Genomic DNA, 22,962 nt, shown 5'->3' on the forward strand with positions numbered 1-22,962 from the left:
CCTAAAAAACATACTACCCGTATGCTATTAGGGGTTATGTATAGACACGAAATTTTCTGCTTTGTTCTTGGTACTGTCATGCGGAGTGGTATATTGTCGGGTGCCATGAAATTTTCTAGCTATATACGCTAAATTGCCCAAATTGCAGATCATTTTAGCATATGTAGATTCGTAGTTTTTACTATAGGGGTGTTTGGGAGATAGGGGCTAAACTTTAGCCCTGTCACATCGGATGTTCGGATGCTAATTAGGATGACTATATATGAGCTAATTACAAAACTAATAGCAGAACTCCTAGGCTAAATCACGAGACGAATCTATTAAGCCTAATTAATCCATCATTAGCGAATGGTTACTGTAGCACCACATTATCAAATCATGAACTAATTAGGCTTAATAGATTCGTCTCACGATTTAGCCTAGGGGTTCTGCTATTAGTTTTGTAATTAACCACTATTTAATACTCCTAATCAGTCTCTAAACATCCGATGTGACAGTGCCAAACACCCATGTGTATCTAGATGTAGTGTATATCAAGATGAATAGTAAAAACTACGAATTTAGAAATACCAAAACAACCTACTATAATTTGTGATGTGGGAGTAGTGTTTACCTAGCAATTTATTTATGAAGTATTTTAGCAAAAATTCTTCACTCAAATCTCAGAAAATATGCATAAATATTTGTCACACACAATTCTTCGAAGAAAAAGATCCAACGCAATTGACCGATTTGGTGCGGTACCCTATAGCATGCTGAGGGCACGAAGCCTACCTGAACCGGGACCGGAAAGGAAAAGAACTACTGGAAGTCCGAAATGCTTGTCTAGGTGTCTAGTACTACATAGGAATATCCCAGGGGCGTCGTTGAAAATTCCATAGCCCGGCCGACTCGCGATTCCCAAACCCCCAACCCAAACCCTTCTCCTCCTCGAACCCTATCCAACCCAATCCCCGGCGGCGGCGGCGATGGCGGCCGTGACCAACGCCGACGTGGAGGTGGTCGACTTCGACCTCGACGACGACGACCTCATGGACGAGGACGCCGGGGCGGAGCCCTCGCCGGCCCCCGCCCCCACGTCCCGCCTCCGCTCCACCATCGCGGGCGACGACGCGCCGCGTAAGACCAAGGGCCGTGGCTTCCGCGACGACCCCAACTCCTCGTCCGCCCCCCGCGACTCGCGCTTCGGCGCTGGGGGACGCGGCGATTTCGACTCCCTCGGCTCCGGCGGCGGCCCGGCGCCCATCCGATGTACGTTTCCCCAAACTCCCTTCTTTCTTTTTCTCAAGATTTGGTTCCAAGGATTATTTTTGAGGCAATGTACTTAGGCAAGTAGGGTTGTTTGATCTGAACCTTATCGTAGTAGCTTGTGTAAGTTACTATGTTCGCTGCCTAGATGTATTGATTTGCTGCGTAATAAGCCGATCTGAGGATTCGAATAGAAGGTTTTGTTTTGATGGGTTGTTTACATGGCCGAGTTGCCAATACTTGTTGCAACGTGGAAAAGATCGAATTTTCGGCTAGCAATGTGGATGTGAAAGTGGACCTTTTGGGTGATCTGGAGAATTGTTCCAGGCAAATATCGCCTCTGGCTCCCTGTTTTTTTCCCTCTCATTGGAGTTACCGCTTGAAACATTAGTCTGATTGCTCTAGGGTTTGGCTTGGGACAGTTCTTGTAGTCTGATGACATCATGTCCCGAGATTATTTCCAATTGAAATATTGCTTGCCTTTATGCGCGCGATGTGACATGTGACTGTAATGTTGTATTATGTTCTCCGTTTATCTTTTGCTGTCTATTCGTTATCAGTTCTTTCTGAAACTATTGAGGTGGTTGTTTCTTGAATTGAGCTGAAGACTTTTCGAGGCATCAATGTTGTTCAGTTTGTTAGCTGTCTAGATTGGCTGGGGTTATAAAGTAAAAAAGGCTCTTACTTTTTGTAGCTACAATGAGAGCTACGCTCAATCCTGAACATTTTTATAAACCATTAGTTGACTTTTGGTTCCTATGAAATCACAACTGAGATTACTACCGTTTTCTTTTGTTCTTTCCCCTTGCAGCCTTTCGATTGGTACCTCATACCTTTCTTTTACCATTAAGTACTGTTTAATAGTTCATGATTTGAGCAATCTGGAAACTTTCTAGTTCATCATGTGGATTTGAATTCATGGTACCTGCATGATTACATAATTCCTTTTTCTTTTTTTTGGGTGAAATTTCTACTCTGATGATGATAATAGGTATAGGTGGTTTCACTTTGAGCTCATGTGTATTTTGGTCTTTCGATACAGCAATTGAAGGATGGATTGTGCTGGTCACTGGAGTTCACGAAGAAGCACAAGAAGATGACCTTCACAATGCTTTCCGAGAATTTGGGCAGGTCAGAAACCTGCATTTGAACTTGGATCGTCGTACTGGATTTGTCAAGGTTTGTTTTCTGTTACCTATACTTTTTATGCTTGTTCACTTGCTGCCTGCATCATAATATTCCTCATTTTTGAATTTGATAACTCTTAACATAATTCCTGAAAGCATTCGTTAATAGCAACTAGTGAATAACTTAGGGTGGAAGCACACCTTTTTGTAATTATATCTGATCTTGTAAATTAGTACCTTCACGTGTGGTTTCTGTTGTTTAAAAAAACATGGTCCTTTTCTTTTGCATATTCTCGAGCGTTAGTTTTTTACTTTTAGCCCTTTCTCTGTACAGGGGTATGCTTTGATTGAATATGAGAACTTTGAAGAAGCTCAGGCTGCAATAAAAGAACTGGATGGAACTGAGCTTTATGCCCAAATAATAAGTGTTGATTGGGCATTTAGCAGTGGTCCTGCTAAGCGCAGAAACACTCAAAAGAGGTATTCTCTTCTTGTTTTCCTGTCCAATTTTGGTAGGAAAAAACAGAGGCTCTTTTCTTTTGTGTTTTTCTTTCTTTCATGCTTGCTTTGTTAGTGTTGCTAGACCCTTGTGTTAGGGTGGTACATGTTTGTTTCACAATTGTCAACGTTGGTAGGTTGTTCAGAATATCTGAATAAAGGTACGATCTCTAGATCTCGATTTAAGGATGGTAGGGGGTTTCTGAAAGTGTCAGAGCTAATCACACCAGGTATTTACTTGGCTAGCAGACAAGCCAGTTTCACTAATTTGCGAGGTATTGCTATTTTTAGTTAATTACACCACCTTAAGATATTTTGAGGTGTTCAACGTGGAGTCGAAACTGGTATGCAAGTCCCAGAACACATTTGGAAATTAGAAACCTAAACTGACTGGGCTGAAGGTTACTTCCCTTTCATTTCTATATCTTTTCACTCTTTGCTCTTGAGGAAATTGGTACTTGTCATCCAATACAGAAGGTATCATGCCACTGATTTTTGGGAATCTGGTGAGGTAGCTTAACTGCAGCTAGAGGCTCCAGGTCATATGCACTGTAGTTATTGGTTTGTAGATTCTTTTGAGTATGTTTTCCTTGGTCCTTTTTCATTTCTCTTGAAGTGTTTTCTTACCAATGCCCGACACTTCCAGAAGTCATGTTTGCCTGTTAGGTTTGTCTGTTAAGTCTTATGTTTATATTTCCAAGGTAGAGTAATATTGTTTGGCTTGCATCAATACAACTCTTTATGTATGCCTCCTGTTGTTTCTTATTAACATGCAAGGGCTCCCCTGTTACTATGTCCCCTGTCAGCTGATTTGTTGATGCTCGCTACTCAGCCCACGAACTAAATGAAATATTACTGATTTTGTTTGGTACTTTTGTGTTTTTTTCCCAGACCACCACCAAGATATCGTTCAAGGTCCCCCAGGAGGACACACTGATCTGTCCCCAGCATGCCATGAAATTGCTAGGACTAAATGGAGTAGTGCAAGAAGTCTAGGGATTCCAGTTGTTTCCTTGGTGTACCATCTGAGTTTGATGGTTGTTAGGTTGCCTGCTGTTTTCAATGTACGATACTTTGTAACTCTTCGTCTGGTCGATGGAGGTTCGTTTAACACTATGTTTGGCATGCCAGTTTGAGATGATTGTAACCGTGGATCCTTTGCATCTTTGACTAGTGGTGTGTTGGAATTGGATGATCATCTTGCTATGTAGTTCTGTTCGTTATTGCCTCACTCCGTTGATCGGAAAAGGGATGATTTTAATAATAGTGCCAAAATATTTATTTCCGTCAAATTGCTCACTGTGCTGCACCTTGGTGTGTGCCGTCAGATATCCTGCGGTCCAAGGTGCAGTAGTATGCTGGTGACCTACACCAAATGTCAACTAATGGCATTGGAATCTTGAACTAGAAATGAATCCGCGATTCAGTGATGCATACAGAGAAGTTTTACATTTCCCTGCGTGCAGCGCCTTGTTTCCAACCAGGAGAACAGTTAAGCTGGCAGTCCCAAACTTTAGGAAGTGCAACCTATTCAAATTCTAAAACACCGTATAAAACATAACAGAGGGAGTAACGAATCGCACTGGATGGCTACTAACATGTTAGTAAACTCAAATCACCACATTCGAAATGTTTAACGCACCAATGCATTCCCCTTCACTTCTACAAAATGAAGTTTTTTACGAGTTCATCAACCATCCATTGGTTAGCAGCAACTATAAGCAGGATTACCATTTCCTGCAACTACAAACAAACACTCCAGAAACAGTTCACAACAACATTCAACATTCAGCAACAACAGGCACTCGATGGCCCCAGGTGAAGATGCACACCTTCAAAGCCACTTCATTTGCTTGACGCGTTGTCCTTCGTCGACCCATGGCTGGAAGCCAGCACCTCTGCACGACGTTCCTGTCCCACCTGTGTGCGCTCCACGAGGTAGTCAAGTTTGGCTTGAAGCTTGTCCAACTTCTCCAGAAACTCGTCTGGACCATCATCAGCCTCAGCTACTGTCAGGGGCCACTCCTGCTCTTGCTTGATTGAGATTCCAATACCTGGTTCTTGCTTGACAGTAACTCCGGTGCCTGCAGGTTGGCTGCTGGTTGCAGCAGATTGAGTGCCATGGCCGGGGCCTGGTGGTTTGGATGTTGAACTGAGCTTCAGGTTCTCTGCGGATGGGATAATTCCATCCTCTTGAGCTTTTGGGCTGGAAGCACTGTTTTTGGCCGATGGAGGTGCCAGGACGACAGGACCTCCCTGAGACAGATTCAAAGCTCTGCATCCTGATTGCTGCACACCCCCACCATTATCACCATATTCATCATCTGACGATGACTCTTCATCTGAGGTGCTCTTCTCTGATTCTGCAAACATTCAGAGACATCAGTGAACATGGTACCTCTGATAGAACAACATAGTAATACCCAAAATTTGCAGGAAGTGGCATCGTTGTCAAGTTCTATATTTTGTTTTTCACATATTATCATACAAGCACCGTAAGAAGGAAAAAACGATTATAAACTGAATAAATTAATTACCCCAGGTTTCATAACGAGAAGCTCAAGGAGTTACATGAATCACGATCTCATAAATGATTGATTTCTATTTTGAAATTGAGACTCAGGACAGCCTCTTAAAGAGGTTCGATTTCAAGTTTGAACACCCAAGTTCGATTCCTTCTGAGGAATTTATTCTTCAGATTGCTCAAAATACACATATGGAAAAGATGAATGCAACATGGTTTGTATTAATCATCTCAATGTGTTCTTATAGTGTACAGAGGCTCATTGTAAGCAACAGAAACTCCTACAATAGTTCTTATAGTGTACAGAGGCTCATAATGCTCTATCAAATCCTATGGGTAATTCACCAAAACCATAATGGCTTTATTAAATCTATGCTCAACCATCACAGTAACATATACACTAGAGAATAGTAGTACCAGATTTAGAATGTTGAAGTAGACGAGCAGCATGCCAGTGTTTTCTTTTTGCCTGGTAACATTAAAATAAACATACTATTAGATGGATACAGTAAATACTTCCCATAAAAGTGATCATAAATCACCTCTACTCATATTCTAGCATTTAGATACATCAAAGCTTAACAAAAGAATTTGTAATCCATTTGTTACCTGTGAAAGAGGTACAGTCCAACCTTTTGTTAGGGACCACTCAAGAGTAGGCCTCAGATCATTACAATTAGCACGATAACGTATGCCTTCACCTATGGGAGGCGGCGGCAGCTTTACCTGTAGACAGAGGTTCAATATGATTTGGATATATTATATAAGTAGCTGGTCATAAATCTTGGCTACGAAACCATAAAAAGCATGAAAACATGATGATCAAACAATAAATATGTTACTCGTTACTACAAAGAAACCCAAAATGGATCCCCAAAATACAATGCAGCAACCTAACTATTCTAGCCAATGTGTTCATATTGTCCACCTTTGCAAAAGTACTACAAATGGTGATTTTGTTCGCAAACTTGAAAATTCAAATGTGCATATGAATAAAGAACAAACATCACGTGTTAAATTTTTCGAACATTCATTCTTGAATGCCGCATTATGTGGTAAAAGTTTAACAAGACCTGAACTATTTCATATGAAATTCCTAATCCATACAGCCTCCAAAGATGTGTTTTACGACCTTGATATATACATTCACCTCCTAAACGACCCAATGTTATCAATTAAAACTACCCACTCTGTCCAAGGAACACAGAGATCACATCTTGCTACACAGTAAACAAAGCAGGGACACTTTAGACATGCATATATGGTTTTCTTATCTTGACATCCTATGATATCAAGCAAGGAAAGAAAAAACTTTTTTGCAGTTCTAAAACATTGAATGGAAAGGGAAGTAATAGCAGAATTAACTAGTTGGACACGCATAGGCTAAATCATATTTATTACACGTACCACAGTACATGTACATGGGAATAACACGCAAATTCATGAGGGCAACATGTAATTTCTAGTAACATGGTAGCTCATAAATGCTTACCTCGACCATATTTTTGCCGAGTAACTTCGTAATTGTCCCAGACCAATAACAACCTGCAGTGAACCAATCAACCAGATCACCTACTTTCCAGGCTTCATCAACAATTGCTGTGACATCACTATTTGGGAACTGCTCAGGAACTTCATGTCCATAATACCATTGAGGAAAACAAGGCCTTATCATGAGTTGAGTACTCTCTCTTGAATTTTGATTGGAGCTTGTTGGGTTCTCTTCAAAGACCTTAACCCACTCCTTCTCTGCAAGGAAACAGCAAGGTTGAGGGGAACATAAGGTGCTTATAACTAATGACTAATGTTATTCATAAGCTCTTTCCAACAGAAGGGGACTATATAAGTTCTTTTCAACAATAGATGCCAAAATGTACAAGTGCTTGTGGCCTTTGTGTTCATCTAAAGCCTTCTTCTAATTATTAGGTAGGTTGTACAAGAAAGAAAGCTACATATAGATCAGTAGTATGAAAGATTAACAATTTTAACATCACTCTTGAAAAGACAAAACGGTTGCTTAAGACAAGAGAGTTAAGATAAAGCATTGCTTACCTTGTTCTGTACTATAGTCAATATACTCCAAGTAATACTCCAGGTATCCAGCAGAACTGTTGAGACGCATATCATGTACCTGAAAATCAGCTGCATTTAGTTAATCCACACGCACCACTTTTGTCCATCCAACATGAATAAAGGTTCATCTATGATTCATGAGCCAGATGCATAGTGAAACAATGAAGAAAATAATGTTCCTGTTCTAACACAGGAAAAGGAAGTTGATTTTCCTCTTTCATTTAACTTCATTTTCTAATATGACTCTTTCCTCGCAGCAATAGGTACTTTACCTCCAATTTAATATGGAAACCAGACTACTAATTTTTTTCTATTTTTTATACTTATTTAGATACTTATTAATTATATCTGGCATGGTCTATTCGATTTCATCTAGAACTTTATGATCATTAAATCAGTAGTGTAGGTTCTTTTCTTTTTCCCAATAGACATAGTAATTTTAGATTGATTTCTAGATCTTTTAAGGAGAACTGTAACCCACTACTGTCGCATGTTCGCATACCCCTGAGTGTGATCGGCGCGAGAGATGACCAGCTAGTTGCTTCTATTAGGATATGTGTGTGCAGGGTGCATTATTGTTTGGAGCAGGGAGTGCTCTCTTTCTCTCCCTGTGAACATATATCACAAGAAAGAGGCTCGCCCAGGGGTAGGCGGCATCGCAACACAGCACTGCCGACCACGGGTGGTGGGAGGAGACCGGGCCTGGGCGTAGTAGCGGCAGAGTTAGGGAAGGGCAGTGAGGGAGTGGTGGTGGGTGGATGGAAGGCAGATCGGTAAGGAGTGGTGGTAGGGACTAGGGAGAAGGTCGCACGACAGGTTGGCGGCTCTAGCGATGGCGAGAGGAGGTGGGCTGATGGTTCATCGTGAGGAAGAAGACAATTACGGGTCACATGCTTCATGCAACCATTGCACATTAACTATATCCTCCTTTTAACACTCTAAATACTAAGGTAATAGATTGCATTGCCCTACTTTTGTACAGGGAACATGAATAAAACATAGGCGTTCATTTGTGATTCATGAGATGCACGGTGAGACAATGAAAATCATGTTATACTATCTCGTGGTAATATGAAATTCGGAGGAGAGATAACTTGAAAACCAACAGTTTAAACATACTAAAAATAAATCCAAACAAGATACGACATCTGAATAAATCTAAAAAAGGCAAGGTAAAAAGGCCTGACCTTGCAGCGAAACCATGCACTCCTGTAACCGATCAGGAAAGACTTGAGCTCTGCGAGATCCCCAATCTTGAACGGAAGTAACAGATCCATCGCCAGCTATCAATCTAGGGGCATGAACAGCAGATGTAGTAAACAGCTTGAGAAATGCACAGTACCAGAAATTCAAGTAGTACAACAGTAGCCACATGGATCCAGTTTCAAGGGCTTGTTTGGTCGGGAACCTGGATAAGTTGCCTGGGTGAAAACGTTGCCTAGGGATGGCCTGAGAACTCGTTCGATATTTTCCAGAGGCTACAAACGCTATATAGCCGGCTATATCCTCAGATAGCTGCATTTAGCGGTTTAGCAAAAAATACATGTCAAAATTAAGATGTCAGTGGATTATGCACATCTAAGCACAGAACCAGGAACATTTGAGCACAAAGAATCATGTTAAGGGCTTCAGCACAAAGTTCAGTTGAGTAGAAAGGAGGAAATGTTCTATCTTTCTAACAAATCAATTGCCTAATCTGATTGCCCGACATTTGAAAGCAGCAAAGGACGCCGTAGAACAGAGGAGAGAGGACATAGGAGAAGAAAAGTTGCTTGCTTGTTGCTCCGGCTTCTGGGACATGGATCAAAACTACCGGACTTCGTCTTTCTCAGAAAGTCAACCGCCAGGTCGCTGCTGGTAGTCTCCGCCGCCGCCGCCGCCAGCCGCAGCCGCAGCCGCAGCCGCAGCCGCCGCTGCCAGCATAGGTCGCCGCCGGCGCCGCTCTTTAATCAGGAGGAGAGGTCGAGAGGAGGTAGGGTTGCGGCCTTTTTACTGTCGTTTTGGGCTGCCGCGTGGTGATTACGGGCCGGCACGAGCTGATTTCGGCCCAAACTTTGCTGCAGCGGATTTAGCCGGCTGCACGAGCTGATTTCAATGCTGTTTGGTTGATCAAATTTGCCTTGGAAATAACGTGAAGAAGAAAATGCACTTTCAAAGCTAGAAAACGCAAAACAGCAAGATACGCCTTCGTCAGACGTATACGTCTCCTCTACCTTTCCCGTGACCGTTCAAATCCCCGACCTTCTTGCCGTTCTGACAAGAGATGGGGCCTGACCACCGAGCATCCTGGTCAGGTCTCTCGTAGTGGTTCATGGATCCTCTCAGAGATACCTGACGGACGCCGAGCAGAAGGATATTGGGTTGCATCGGTGGCCACAAGTGCACGCCTGCAAGCGAGGACAGTAGCCATGGTAGCGCTGGGGTAGCAGCTAGAGCGCGCATCGTTTAATCCAACAAAACACCATTAGCAGGGGAGGGAGAGATTTAGACTACCTGACGACCGACCCTAAACCCTAAACAAAGCACCATTAGCCAACGAAACACCACCTAGCGATCCAACCAAACGAGCTGCCTGGGCCTGGACGAGCTGCCTGGCACGGGCAGCAGATCCCCGGCATTTCTCCACCCTGCAGGCGATTTACTCTCCAGGGCTCCATCCAACCAAACGAGGGATCCCCCGTTCTATCCAAATCGATTTGGGACGCGCGAGGAAACAAACCAATCGAGTGAAGGCAATAATCGAGAAACGCAAAAGCCCTGCGACGATTGGGGGCGGGGGGCGTACCGGGAGAGAGGGCAAGCAATCGATCAGCGTTGATGCGGCAGATCGCCGGCGGCTGCCCGGGCGACGGTGGCCGCCTCGTCTCGTCCCTCTCCGATGGCGCGGCACTACTGTGCATGCGGGGGGAGGAATTCAGATGTTGGAGCCGAGGGAGTAGGTATCTAGGAGAAAATATTATTTTTTAACCCTAAACCTGTGTGGGCCAGGCCTACTAATGAGGAGAAGAATCGGCGCGGGCCAAGTTTTTGTCTCTTGGACCGGCCGGCCTGGTTCGGGACCAGAAATCGAACTGGGCCAAGTGAACAATAATACTCGTAAAACCATTGAAAGCAGCGTCAATGTTTCCAAGAAAAAAAATGCCCTTTAGGAATTATTTTATTTTATCTAACGCTCCCTCTTTTCCAAATATACGGCATTTCAAAGTTACAGCAACAATACTTGAATTGCACAGGCGATTTCAAAGTTGAAAAATGACTCAATTGGATTCATGAAGTAACATGCACGCAGAGGATGGTAAATTATACGGGAGGAAACTGCACGATCGATTATGGAGATGCCACGGAGGTCCCATGCACGCATATATTTTATTCGGACACATTCCTTCCCTTTTTACACGTGCTGTGCTCAAGCACTGCGCACCGAACGAGACAGCTACAGCTGCTTCTGCACGTACTGACCCTACTTGGTACACGCGCACACAAACGCGTCACTTCTTCCATTTTCGACCTGGACACGACATACATACACAGCAATAAAAGCACTCCCATGGCGACACGCTGACACCAGCCCAAGCGACGACATCCCGTCGGCGGCGACCCTCGAGCTCCGGCTGCTTCATCCTCTCTAGCCATTGACGATGACGCCTCCTGCAAATCCATGCTCGTCGTCATGTAGTTAGTATACAGTCTCAGTGTGAAATTGTACGTACAGTATCAACATACTCCGCCGTACGTACCGTTGACGTGGAGGAACTGGCCGGACATGTACGACGAGTCCTGCTCGCTGGCGAGGAAGACGAAGCTTGGCGCGACCTCGGCTGGCTGGCCGGCTCGCTTCATGGGGACCTCCGACCCGAACTGCTCGACCTTCTCCTTCCCGAACGACGCCGGGATGAGCGGCGTCCAGATGGGCCCCGGCGCGACGCCGTTGACGCGGATGCCCTTGTCGGCCAGCTGCAGCGCCAGCGCGCGGGTGAAGGCCACGATGGCGCCCTTGGTGGCCGTGTAGTCGGTCAGCGTCTTGTTCCCCTTGTACGCGTTCACCGACGACGTGTTGATGACGCTGCTCCCTTCCCGCATGTGCGGCAGCGCGTGCTTGGTCACCAGGAAGTAGGAGTAGATGTTGGTGCGGAACACGCGGTCCAGGTCCGCCTCGGTGATGTCGGACAGCGACGGCCGCTCGTACTGCTCCGCGGCGTTGTTCACCAGCACGTCGATGCGGCCGCCGTAGGCGCCGGCGACCTCCTCCACCACGCGGCGGCAGTTCTCCTCGTAGCCCAGGTCGGCGGGCACCGCCATCGGGTCGCGGGCGGCGCCGGTGCGGGACTTGATGCCGCGCAGCGCGTGGAGGGTCTCCTCGGCGTCCTTCTCCTCGTGGCCCTTGACGTAGGTGAAGGCCACCGTCGCGCCCTCCAGCGCGAAGCACAGGCACACGGCGCGCCCGATGCCGGAGTCGCCGCCGGTCACCAGCGCCACCTTGTCCTTGAGCTTGCCCGCTGCCTTGTAGCTCTTGATGATGGCCTCCGGGCGGGGGTCCATGGCGTGCTCCTTACCGGGCTGGGACCCCTGCTGCTGCGGCGGGAACTGCTGCTGGGACGCCATGGCGCGAGCCGACGACCTCGAACTCGCCCTCGCTCTACCACCACCGGAAGGCCGCGCGGCGGCGAAGGAAGCGACCGACCTTCTTGTGGCGAGGTCGCGTGGTCGGGGGCTGCGCAGATTCGGGAGGAGAAGTGGGTGTCGGGCTGCCGATCTTGGGAGCTGCTGAAGGAGGAGCAGTGCGCGCATGGCACGGTGAGGGAGACGCGTGGTGGCGGGGAGGCATATAAACAAGGGGGCGAGGCCGGGGGGCGCTGGCGCGTGGCCGGGGAGGCCGGCGGACGTGGCGGGAGGCTCGCATCTGCCGCGCCCACGCGTCGAGTCTGGAGCTCGGAGAAGCGGCACGACCGTACGCACGCGTACGAGTGCTCCGCCGCCTAGCGTACTGGATCTCTCTAGCAGTGTCGCCATCTCACTCCGCTTAAAGCTAGCTTCCATCGATGTTCGACGATATAGAATTCCACGAGAAAAAACAACGGCAGCGACCGGTCACCACTGTTTGGAAGTTGGGTAGTACGCCGCCGGCCCAAGCCCAATGAAGCAATCGACGGGCCATTGTGAGCCATTTTCATCCAAAAAGGTTTGAGAGGTGTATATATAGGGCCTGTTTGGCAGAGCTCCACGCAGCTCCAGATCCAAAAAACAGTAGCTCCACTACAGAGCAGCTCCAGTGTGGATCTATGTTCTCACCGTGGAGCTGAGCAAAAGTGTTTGGCTGAGACAACAACTCCAAATCCAGAAACAGAGTTTTTGGTTGGATTGTCCACTAATACCCTTGGTATTTCTTCTCATTTTTTTCTGAAAAAAGAAAAATGGCCGGAGGAAGACATACTGGTCATTTTCCAGTCATTTTGACATGTTTTTTTATGTCCGAAGAAAAATGGCCGGAGAAAAATGGCCGGAGGAAGACGTATTGACATGTTTTTTTATATACGCATGCATCCAGTCATTTTCCCAAGAAGTTGATTAATTGTTCATACATAAATCAATTGTTCATACATAAATAATTGTTCATAGAAAATAAATTTGATAATTCACTACTTCATTTCATTCTACCTCCAAGCAAGAGCAAGATTGGTGGCCAGCTCATCGCGAAAAATATCCATTGTAGTGACACTGCCTTCTGAAGTAGATCCATCCGATGGAACTACAAATGGATTGTACCGTTGCGGTATTGTAGGGACAAAATTAGGATCACGATCAAACCGAGCAAAGTCTGAATCCTCACTATTATGCTCACGAATGAAATTGTGAAGGACCATACAAGCAATAACTACCATTTTTTGTTTCCACATCGGGTAGTTCGGCATTTTGTATAAAATTTGCCACTTCATTTTCAATACGCCAAAAGATCGCTCAATCACATTTCGAATAGAAGAATGGATGCGATTGAATTTTTCCTTTGGGGTTTTTGGTTCCATACCTCTATGCCACTCAGGCATATGATACCTCTCACCCTTATATGGAGCTAGATAACCTGGACGATTGGGATAACCCGCATCGACAACGTAGTATTTACCTACAAATGATGACAAAAAATAAATTTATTTGTAGTCACGTATAATGGTAAAATAACTATTCCAATAATTTTACCTTGCGGTGGATGTGGAAAGAATTTCTCGTCCACACTCAATGCATTGTATAACACACTTGTGTCATGCATAGCTCCTGGTTGGCCCGTTGACACATATGTGAACCGCATGTCGAAATCACAGACTGCTAAAACATTTTGGGTGGCTATCCCTGTCTTCCCGATATACCTCACTTGATCATCCGGTGGAAGGGAAACACGAATATGGGTGCCATCAAGTGCTCCAATGCAATCTTTGAAATGTGGATATGCTCGCCTATCATCCCTTATTCTCCTATGAACATTATGAAAATTTGGATCTTTTGGCCTAATGAAATCCTTTGCCATGGCCATCAAACAGTTTAGAACATTCTCAAATTTTCGACTAATAGTTTCACCAGAGTGCTTGAATCGATTTTGACATTTTCTATTAGACTCATTTCCCGCACAGATAAATAAGAAAATTCCTAAGCTCTCTTCGGTAGACATGTGCAACGATGGTGTTAGCCCATACCTCTGTACCAATAAGCCATGAAGATCAAAGAAGATTTCTGTGCTCATACGCAACTGGCTATGGCATTCGCCTGGAGTGTGCAAAGTCTCCAAAATAAAACACATTCCACTGGTGGTAGATGTCCTTGTAGGGTTTTTAGTAAGGAACATATCAACATATATTTGAGCAAGCATAGCACCTCCTAGGATAGTTTTGAAAAATTCCTCATTCTCATCACTAGAATCATCACTAGACAACTGCAAGAATAAAAATAACATGTCCAAATAACAACATAAGATGGATGAATTAAAAATGACAACAAATTAAGCATCACAAATTTGTCCATATGACATAGATGAATAAAAATGACATGTCTAAAAAAAAGATGGCAAATCACTCGGCCATCACTTTGCAAACATCATATCGTACTTCCTCTTAAGCCAACTAAACCTAGCCTCATTGGTGGGAATAGTCATGAACATTTCCCTTTGCTCTTTCTTGACAAAAAGCTCAGTTGCCACAAAATGCTCATCACTGCCACACGCAGCCCCACATGCGGCAACATGGTCCATTACTTGTTCAATAGTGATCCCAGCTTGCCTGCTTGCCACAAAAGAGGAAGCATTATCTGATATCTTGGAGATGTGTTCTTGTATAACTAATGCTGTGCTTGCCTTAGATTTCTTGTTAGGTTTATCAAGGATCACATGTACTTTTTTCTTAGCATTGGCAACGGAAGGAGAAACCTCCTGGACCTCATCGCCATTGTCTAAATCATTGTTACCACCCATCTCTAACCCATCCTCGGCATCAATGAAGTTGGAACTCATAAGATTGGGTGCTTCTTGGCTTGGGGGTATGATGGGGTTGGAACTCATAGGATTCCAATGATCTTGCTCTTCATTAATGATATTTCCAAACATCACCTTCAACTCATCTTCATTTTGGAGAGGCCTATTCTTAAATTTCCCCACGCCAGGAATGTCCTAAAAGTGTTTGACAAAGGTATTAAATTGAAATTATACAAGACTAATATAATCTATATATGAACAAAATACCATGCGAGAAGTGCTCACTTTTTTTGTTTTTTTCCACCACTCGGCGTCCATATTGATAGTTCCCTTCTCCCAGTTCCAACCAGTACCAGTTTGCTTTCTCATTAATTTTTTCCATGCAGACAAATCACCCCTCAACTTATCCCACTTGTTCTTAAGTTGACTTTTTTTCAACATGATACCGGTACTCTGAAAAAACCTTTCTTTCACCTCGGAATATCCCACATTGTTCAAATGAGTGTTTGGTCGATTTCCTTTTCTAACTTGTTCAGCAAACAACTTGCAAACAATGGTGGTATAGCCATCATTCCAATCCATATGATCACCCTATTAATGATTTCCCCAAAATATTGTTCAAATTCCAACTCTATTATACAACAGCTCTGCTACAATGGAAGAAAAATATACCTCATCATCCCTTGCCCTTTTGTTAGCTGATGCAGCACGCCTCCTAGCTTGCGCAACCGGTGTAGAAGATGCCTGCGATGCCATCAGGAACTCATCGCCGATCACTGCGTCCTACATGCCATTTGCCAATAATCCAATTAGTATATATTTCCAATAATCCAATAATCCCAATTGGCTCCTGGTGCAAAAATAGCAAAATAGCACGCCAAGCATATGGAGCTCCAAGAGAATATTACAAGACTATTCTATAAGGCAGTATGATGAACCTCGTGTAAACAGATCATTTATAAGCACATAAATATAACAATAGTTGAAGCAAAATTAATGGATTCAATTAAATAGGAAGTTGTCGGTTTCGTTGTTGTTTTGCATACAGACTGAAACATTTCAGCCCGGGCCCTAGGCTAATTTGTAGTGTGTGTGCTTTTTGTTACGCAATGTGTGGCAATTGGCCGGTCTATTTGTCATACCTTCCTCTCAGGTCCACATTATCATTTTTGGCAGAGTACATTGTTGATCTGAACAGGACACGCGACAGGAAGCTATCATAACCATCCAGAAACAGATTGAGACGTTCTGCACATTCTGCTATACCTACCGGACAGCCAAACAAAAACGATGGCCCAACAGAAAGCATATTGACAGTAGGCCGAAGCTGAAAAATAGACAGTCAAACAGCCCATCACGACAGCCCAACAGAATAATACAAGGCCTACTAGATTGCCCCATAATCAGAAAATCTTCTAATTTTTCTAACTAATGCACCTCTGTCTATATTTTATGATTTTCCTCTTTTTATGTATTTTTTTAACAAACGCTTCCATACTCACATGCACACTAACCTGCTATAAAATGCATGCATGCACACATTACCCCTTACCCCAGATAGAACCTCTTGGAGAGCTGACCAGGAAATGTTGAGATGTATAATAGAGCTGTAACTTTTAGAAATGCTGAATTACTAGGACAATCTTTTGTGGATGTGTTTTGGTTGAACTTCATATCCTTGATCTAAGAGCGTCGCTTTGTTTTTATTTATAGGAAGAGTTGCTCCAGCTAATTCGAGTTGTCGGTAGCAGTTTCCATGTAAAGACATAACCTAAATTACTTGGTCAGGTGCGTGTCGAGGAGTGGTACTAATCAACCTGAAGCCCTTTCTATTGAGCACCAGGTGTCAAGTGAGCAAACTGCTACTACAACCAAGGCAAAAGGGAAGAAATCATCTGCTGCAACCAAGGCTTCCAATAAGAATACTATTTTTTAACTAAGCCAACAACGTTCCAAGGTAACAAATTGTTTGAGCTGAACTGTCACAATATGAATACTGGTTGTAAACAATTTTTTAGAACAAAAGATACCGTGTACCCCTGTTGACATCAAATACATCCTACTCATATACAATTTGACATGGTTTTCCCTGAAAATACAATTAAACCGCTTTTCATAGCAAACCATATGAATGATGGTATCAGTAATCCACTTGAAAGCGACTGAACGATTGAACCACCGGCTAACATGAACCACATTTGCCACAATATGTAGCAACTATTACAATCACAAAAAAAGCAAATTTTAATTGAGCACAACAAAAGTTTAAACCAAATACGCACATCTAGCAATGTTATTTTCATTCCCACGGCAAAGCAAACTGCTACTACAACCAAGGTAAAAGGGAAGAAATCATCTGCTGCAATCATGTGGAATTTGTGAAATCAACGGGATTGATGGATCTTACCAAGCCATCCGCGTCGCCCAGGCCACCCGCGGCCCGGCTTGCGCCGTCCAGGCCGGCCGCGGCGCCCAGGCCAGCCGCGGCCAGGCTTGCGCCACCCAGGCCGTGCGCGCCGCCCAGGCCAGCCGCGGCCAGGCAGGCGCCGCCCAGGCCGGGCGCGCCGCCCAGGCCCGCGTCGGCCAGGCAGGTGCCGCCCAGGCCGGGCGCGGCGGCCAAGCTCCCGCCGCCGGGCGCAGCGCCCAGGGTCCCGCCGCCGGGCGCGCCGCCCAGGCCCGCGGCGGCCAGGGTCCCGCCGCCGGGCGTGCCAGTGACGCCGCCGGGCGCGCCAGTGACGGGGCCGGGACGGGAAAGTCCAACCCTAGGGGCCGGATTGGAAGATGAAGGGGGCGGAGGAGGTGGAGGAGGACCTGATCTCCTCATTCCCGGCGGCGGTCCGGCCACCGACGGAGACGAGGCGGCGGCCGGCGCTGGATGCGGCGGGGGAGGAGAAGGAAAATTCTACGATGAAAAAACAGAGGGGCGGCGCGCGGAGGAATTAAACAGAGGTCGAACCGGTACGGGATGTGTGTAATCGATGGCATTGGTGGGTAATTTCCACCAACTCCATGAGGGGTTACAAAACCAGCGTTTTGAGAGCACCCCCTTGGGTGCTCCGTGGAATTGGTGGATCTGGGAGCTGGATCCAATTTTTTTCGGACCTGGAGTTCACGGAGCTGCACCGTTTGGCTGGAAAAAATAGGAGCGGAGCTGTTTTTTTGAATCTGGAGCTGCGTGGAGCTCTGCCAAACAGGCCCATAGTTTGGATTAGATGTAGTTTTGCACTAGCCAAAATTTAGGAGTTATATATCATGTATAGTATTTGCTAAAAATAATGTTTGCATATTTTTGGCCCACTCCATCATATATAAGACAGGTCTGAAGAGATGCTACCATTCTTATTCCTATAGATTACTTAGAACTATAAGATAAGCAATTTTATTTTCATCGATCTCAAGTACAAATAATAGCAAAATAAATTTAAACACGCCTCTTATGTCGGTTGTAAGAACAAGAAAGAAAGTGGTTAGTAGGACGGAGATGTGGAAAGGATATTGAGAGAAAATTTTGCCCTTAAGGGCAATGTTAACGGTGATTTGCATGAGAGCACGTGCTCTTGACGTCTATTTCTTCGGTTCGATGGAGATGGCAGGACTGCACAACTGCACAGCATCTTGGACCGTAGAGAAGACTGATCTCATCGATTCAAAGTTAGAGTTTTCCTTACATTATTGATCATACAAACTAAGGAGCAAGGAGGAAACGAAATCAAAAGGAGCGCGCTAGGCGATGAATTTCTCTATTACTGTTTGATCGGTGCACATGATAATTCCGGGCAGGGGCTTGCTGGTCTCGCGCGGCGGCGCGGCCCTGCCTTGGCTACCGGCCGGCCTTCCCAGAACGCGTCACTAACCCTTCATCAACGTCTTCACCTCCGACGCGAACCTGTCCATGGCCGGGAGCGGCAGCGTGATCATCGCGGCAACTGCGCCCACCCCGCCGCCGTTCCCGACGTGGACGAAGAAGCTCAACCCGAACACCGTCGCCGCCGGGCCGGCGTACACCGGCTCGCCCCACCCGAAGTCGACGCGTTGGAACCCAGCGTGCCGGTTGTCGGACACGAGGAACAGGTTCGACATGGCCACATACGGCCGCCCGCGCAGCACCAGCAGGTCGGCCGTGGACCGCGCGTACTCGGCGGTCACTGTCGCCTTCGCCTCACGCACCAGCTCCACCGCGTCGCCCAGCGAGCCGCCGAGCAGGGCCTCCACGGTGACCAGCACCGCCATGGGCACGCACGCGTTCCCGTAATAGCCGGCGGGAAGCCCCAGCTCCGGCAAGCCCCTGATGTTGGAGATGAACACCAGGCGCACGTCCTCGTCCGGCGAGAGCTCCAGCGCGGCCGTGCGGGCGCGCCAGAGCGCCGCCGTGAGCACCTCGAAAGTCGTGACCGTGTCCCGGAGGTTCGGTGGGAGGTCCTTCCTGATGGCGCTGATATCGGACGGGCCAAAGGTGAACGTCCGCATGACCATATCACCCGGCGGCGGAGGCGGCGGCGGCGGCACGGCGTCGAATTCGCGGTGAGGGAACGTCGGCCTTGGCGGGTTGCGTGCCTCTAGGAGCTCGCGGGACCATGGCGGCGCAACGGTTGGTGCGGGGAGGCCGCGGCCGAGCTCCGCGACGGCGGACACGAACTGGGCGAGGCCGATGGCGTCGCAGATGGTGTGGTTGAGCCGGATCGCGAAGACGAAGCCGCCGCAGAGCAGCCGGGTCACCTGGATGAGCAGCAAGGGGCAGCCGAGCACTCCACTGGAGCCGTCCACGTCGAACAGCAGCTGGTCCATGCACGGGAACGGCGGCGTCAGCCCCGTGGCCGCCGCCTCGAGGTCCGCCAGCCGCACGTCGGCGTCGGCCTCCACGAACATCACCCCCTCGCCGGTGCAGTCGACGACCAGCTTCCGCGCCTCCACCTCCCGCAGCCGCCCGGCGAGCGGGTAGTACGGCACGAGCGCCTCGCCGAGCGCGCGGCGGATCACGCCCGCCGGGTCGCGGTCATGCGCGTGCGCCCCGCCGCGGTAGAAGAAGAGGAACGGCGCTTGCCCGCGCAGCGTCTCATGGTCGTCGAGGTCGGACAGGCGCTTCGTCTCGCGCGGCGTCGGCGCGGCAGGGCCGACGAGCACGGGCTCCCGCCGGCGCACGGCGAAGGTGAATGCGGCCGTCGTCATGGCCGGCGCCCCGACGTGCTCCTTTGCTTCCGGCATGTGGTGTGGCCGTGTGGGATGATATGGCCGTCGATGGAGGTCCCGAGGACACAGCCCACACGTGGTTTTTAGACTCGAAAAAAACCAAGAAGTTGAAGTGACTGCCTTTCGGAAGTGCGTAGTATTCAGATATGCCGAGACGAGAGGCTTTGTGAACGTAATGAACTGTCACGTCGTTTTTAAGTTTGGACAGATATTTCGAACTGAGATGATAGATGCTTGGTTCGTAGTCCTTGTTTCTGAAATGATGCTGCATTTGTCGGAATAAGCCGGCGGGGGTAGTAGGGAAAAATTCAGCGCTAATTAACTGACAACGACGAGGAGTAAATTGCATGAGTATTGGGAGCAGAGGCTTGGGAGTTGGGATTGTACATTGTAGTTTTCGCCAAATTATACTGTAGTTTTCGTCAAGATGCTGGCTGCGAGTAGAGCTGGGACGGGCCGTGCTATTCGTTGGCCGACATTTTGGCATGGCTCAAAGCATGGTATGGTAAATTTTAGACCGTGTCTAGGATTTTGGCGCGACGGGTGGCACGGCACGACACATATTTTGGATTGTGCTTGGGCTGGCACGATACAGAAATAACCTATTAGCACATTTATAAACTATTTTGTCCTAATATTATTGGATCTATGTGTCATATAGCCTAACATAGTTACTACCTATGAAGAAAACCACAAAATCTACCTTAATCATGAGAACGATCGTTCATAACATAACAATGTTGCATTCTCGTATGACCACAGACAGTCATAACATTCACCTACATCATCTATATGTATAATAATGTTTGTTTCCTCTATTAATTTTAGATTTTTTTTCCTAGTGAGAGCAAAGTACGTGTAAGCAAAATTAGCACCAATAAAAAATAAGCGCATGCATAGTGAGAGTCGTGCTTAGACTGACACGGCATGAAGTCGTACCGGCGTGTCACGAGCCGTACTTGGACTTAGTAAAAGACTGCACGGCACAACGTGCCTAACGTGCATAGAAGTCCAGGAGGCACGAGAGGCCCGGGCCGGCACGGCACGGCCAAAGTCCCAGCTTAGCTGCGACTAAGCGTTCAGACAATCAGACTCTGACCTCCGGTTTTGTCTTGTTGCGTTGAGGTATAACAGCAGAGGTTTCTTTGCAGGATCTCTAGTCGTCATCGTCATAGCCTAAAGCAAGGACGGGACCTAATCCAATAATTGTAAAGACCCATTCAATAAATTTTCCAACAATATGTTAAAACCTTTTTTCTATTTGTGATGTTCTCAAATAATATTTTCAATAGTTGAAATATAGTCTATCCTAAGTGTTGCACCTTTTCAGTAGTATATCTGGGATCTGAACGCCTAAAAAGTTACAGCATTCCTTGGCCAAGGTGAACCTCAGGAGTAGATCGATACCCCACTGTTTCTTCACAGGCACTTGCCCGGACCACCACCCTTGGCCAACATCACTATCTCTGACGTGAACCCATCCATGGCCGGTTCTGCGACGGGCTTGCGCCGTTGGCCACCGCTGCTTTGCGTGGCGCAATGATGAGGTGAGGTCACAGTGTTCAGAACAGCATCACAATTCAACTCGTACATGTTGTTTATGAGTAAGACAGTCACAGAGATACATATCGTTTTAAGACTAAGACAGAGACTTCCTTGTACATGCGCATGCATAACACCAAACGAAAAGTATAATGTGTTCCATGAACGAGGGTAACACCATTATTTTCCAGGCATTCTACCTTAGTCCATTTTACTTGCGACCATGAGAGCTGAGGGCTTTACTCCCAGCAACCAGGTAATCCGAATTTGAGATCGAAACTTCTCATCCGTCCATGATGCTGCTGTTCTTGAGCAACCTCTTCCTGTCCGCCATCACGGTGGGCATTGTTGTCTACGATATCTCCTGGTGGCGCTACTGCCAGTCCACCGTCACCGTGGGCATTGTTGTCTATGATATCTCCTGGTGGCACAACTATCAGGGTGAAAAAGAAAAGATCAATATTTAATTTTGCAGCATCTATAAACGAACTAAAGGAAAATGTTAGCAAGACTGGACTGATATGCTCACCAGCGTTCTGTTCTGGAACAACATCAATGGCGACATCCTTGGGGATTTCTTGGTTCAGTTCTTTACTGGCTGAAAATATAGATTGAAATAATGAGCTCATGAGAATGCACATACATAGTGCGATCATCTAAACGACATCTTGGGGGGTTGGTTAATAGTTCACCTGGGCTGGTAGCTGTAGGTTTTGCCACAGTAGTCTTGCAACTTGCCCCCTATATAAAAGGTAGAGATGATATGAAGTTGTATGTAGGACACGTTAGCTACCGGTGGAAATAATGGTTTTATTGGAGAAAGACATCCATGACACTAGCTTCAACAGGCAAAATTGATCAACTTAGATAATGGTTTTAGCTCACCTTGGCTTGAGTTGGTGGCTCGGTATAGCAAATACCATCAGCTTCCAGAATATCTTTTACCTCCTTGATTGATCTGCATATCTTCCCTGTCTCCAAGTTTTTCCAATACTGCAGAACATGTAAGCATTATAATTTAACTTGCTTCAGTCTTTCACTTTCTACGACAAATTTTATTTGGAAAAAATATTAAGATACAAAAAAACTTTGAGTATGTTGTGAGAATATATAGTGAGAAAAATGTATTACAGTGAATTTCGCAAACTACAAATATGTCCAAAAAGCTGCACCATTAATCAGAGAAATGTACCAGAACAATATGGGAACCTGTCAATGATAGAAAAGTAAATAACAATAAAAATGTGTTGACACCTTATCTTTTCTGCCCCTTTCACGTTCCTTTACTTCAAGCCTCCAGTCTCTGTCCT

The 22,962-nt window shown here is 46.3% G+C and overlaps 6 protein-coding genes across 7 annotated transcripts; 1 reads left to right on the plus strand and 5 right to left on the minus strand.

Moving 5' to 3' along the window:
• The first annotated feature begins 866 nt into the window (after positions 1–866).
• On the plus strand, positions 867–4,104 carry LOC117848734 (RNA-binding protein Y14A). Its single transcript, XM_034730257.2, has 4 exons — positions 867–1,251; positions 2,291–2,427; positions 2,710–2,855; positions 3,765–4,104. Exons 1-4 carry the CDS (start codon positions 969–971, stop codon positions 3,808–3,810), a joined length of 612 nt encoding a protein of 203 aa, XP_034586148.1. The 5' UTR covers positions 867–968; the 3' UTR covers positions 3,811–4,104.
• A 399-nt stretch (positions 4,105–4,503) lies between these two features.
• On the minus strand, positions 4,504–10,274 carry LOC117848733 (uncharacterized). Of its 2 annotated transcripts, none has more exons than XM_034730256.2 (8): positions 10,256–10,274; positions 8,879–8,985; positions 8,658–8,761; positions 7,450–7,528; positions 6,890–7,146; positions 6,007–6,123; positions 5,815–5,866; positions 4,504–5,236 (listed from the first exon to the last, which is right to left on the minus strand). In XM_034730256.2, exons 3-8 carry the CDS (start codon positions 8,745–8,747, stop codon positions 4,719–4,721), a joined length of 1,113 nt encoding a protein of 370 aa, XP_034586147.1. In that variant the 5' UTR covers positions 8,748–8,761; positions 8,879–8,985; positions 10,256–10,274; the 3' UTR covers positions 4,504–4,718. The 2 variants fall into 2 exon arrangements, with proteins under 2 accessions (XP_034586147.1, XP_034586146.1); XM_034730255.2 differs by lacking the exon at positions 10,256–10,274 and adding an exon at positions 9,247–9,424.
• Positions 10,275–10,797: 523 nt separating this feature from the next.
• Positions 10,798–12,511, minus strand: LOC117850110 (glucose and ribitol dehydrogenase homolog). Its single transcript, XM_034731899.2, has 2 exons — positions 11,208–12,511; positions 10,798–11,118 (listed from the first exon to the last, which is right to left on the minus strand). Exons 1-2 carry the CDS (start codon positions 12,505–12,507, stop codon positions 11,096–11,098), a joined length of 1,323 nt encoding a protein of 440 aa, XP_034587790.2. The 5' UTR covers positions 12,508–12,511; the 3' UTR covers positions 10,798–11,095.
• A 610-nt stretch (positions 12,512–13,121) lies between these two features.
• On the minus strand, positions 13,122–14,410 carry LOC140222084 (uncharacterized). The gene is made up of 2 exons (XM_072292268.1): positions 13,663–14,410; positions 13,122–13,588 (listed from the first exon to the last, which is right to left on the minus strand). The coding sequence occupies exons 1-2, from the start codon at positions 14,408–14,410 to the stop codon at positions 13,122–13,124; spliced, it is 1,215 nt and encodes a 404-aa protein (XP_072148369.1).
• A 59-nt stretch (positions 14,411–14,469) lies between these two features.
• Positions 14,470–17,395, minus strand: LOC117847705 (L10-interacting MYB domain-containing protein-like). Its single transcript, XM_034728970.2, has 4 exons — positions 17,331–17,395; positions 15,596–15,706; positions 15,209–15,514; positions 14,470–15,118 (listed from the first exon to the last, which is right to left on the minus strand). Exons 2-4 carry the CDS (start codon positions 15,677–15,679, stop codon positions 14,537–14,539), a joined length of 972 nt encoding a protein of 323 aa, XP_034584861.1. The 5' UTR covers positions 15,680–15,706; positions 17,331–17,395; the 3' UTR covers positions 14,470–14,536.
• Positions 17,396–18,538: 1,143 nt separating this feature from the next.
• On the minus strand, positions 18,539–20,242 carry LOC117847725 (benzyl alcohol O-benzoyltransferase-like). Its single transcript, XM_034728997.2, has one exon. It carries the CDS (start codon positions 20,123–20,125, stop codon positions 18,773–18,775), a length of 1,353 nt encoding a protein of 450 aa, XP_034584888.1. The 5' UTR covers positions 20,126–20,242; the 3' UTR covers positions 18,539–18,772.
• Between the last annotated feature and the right edge of the window lie 2,720 nt (positions 20,243–22,962).

Source organism: Setaria viridis, chromosome 3 (assembly GCF_005286985.2).
Source record: "Setaria viridis chromosome 3, Setaria_viridis_v4.0, whole genome shotgun sequence".
Taxonomy (NCBI): Eukaryota; Viridiplantae; Streptophyta; class Magnoliopsida; order Poales; family Poaceae; genus Setaria; species Setaria viridis.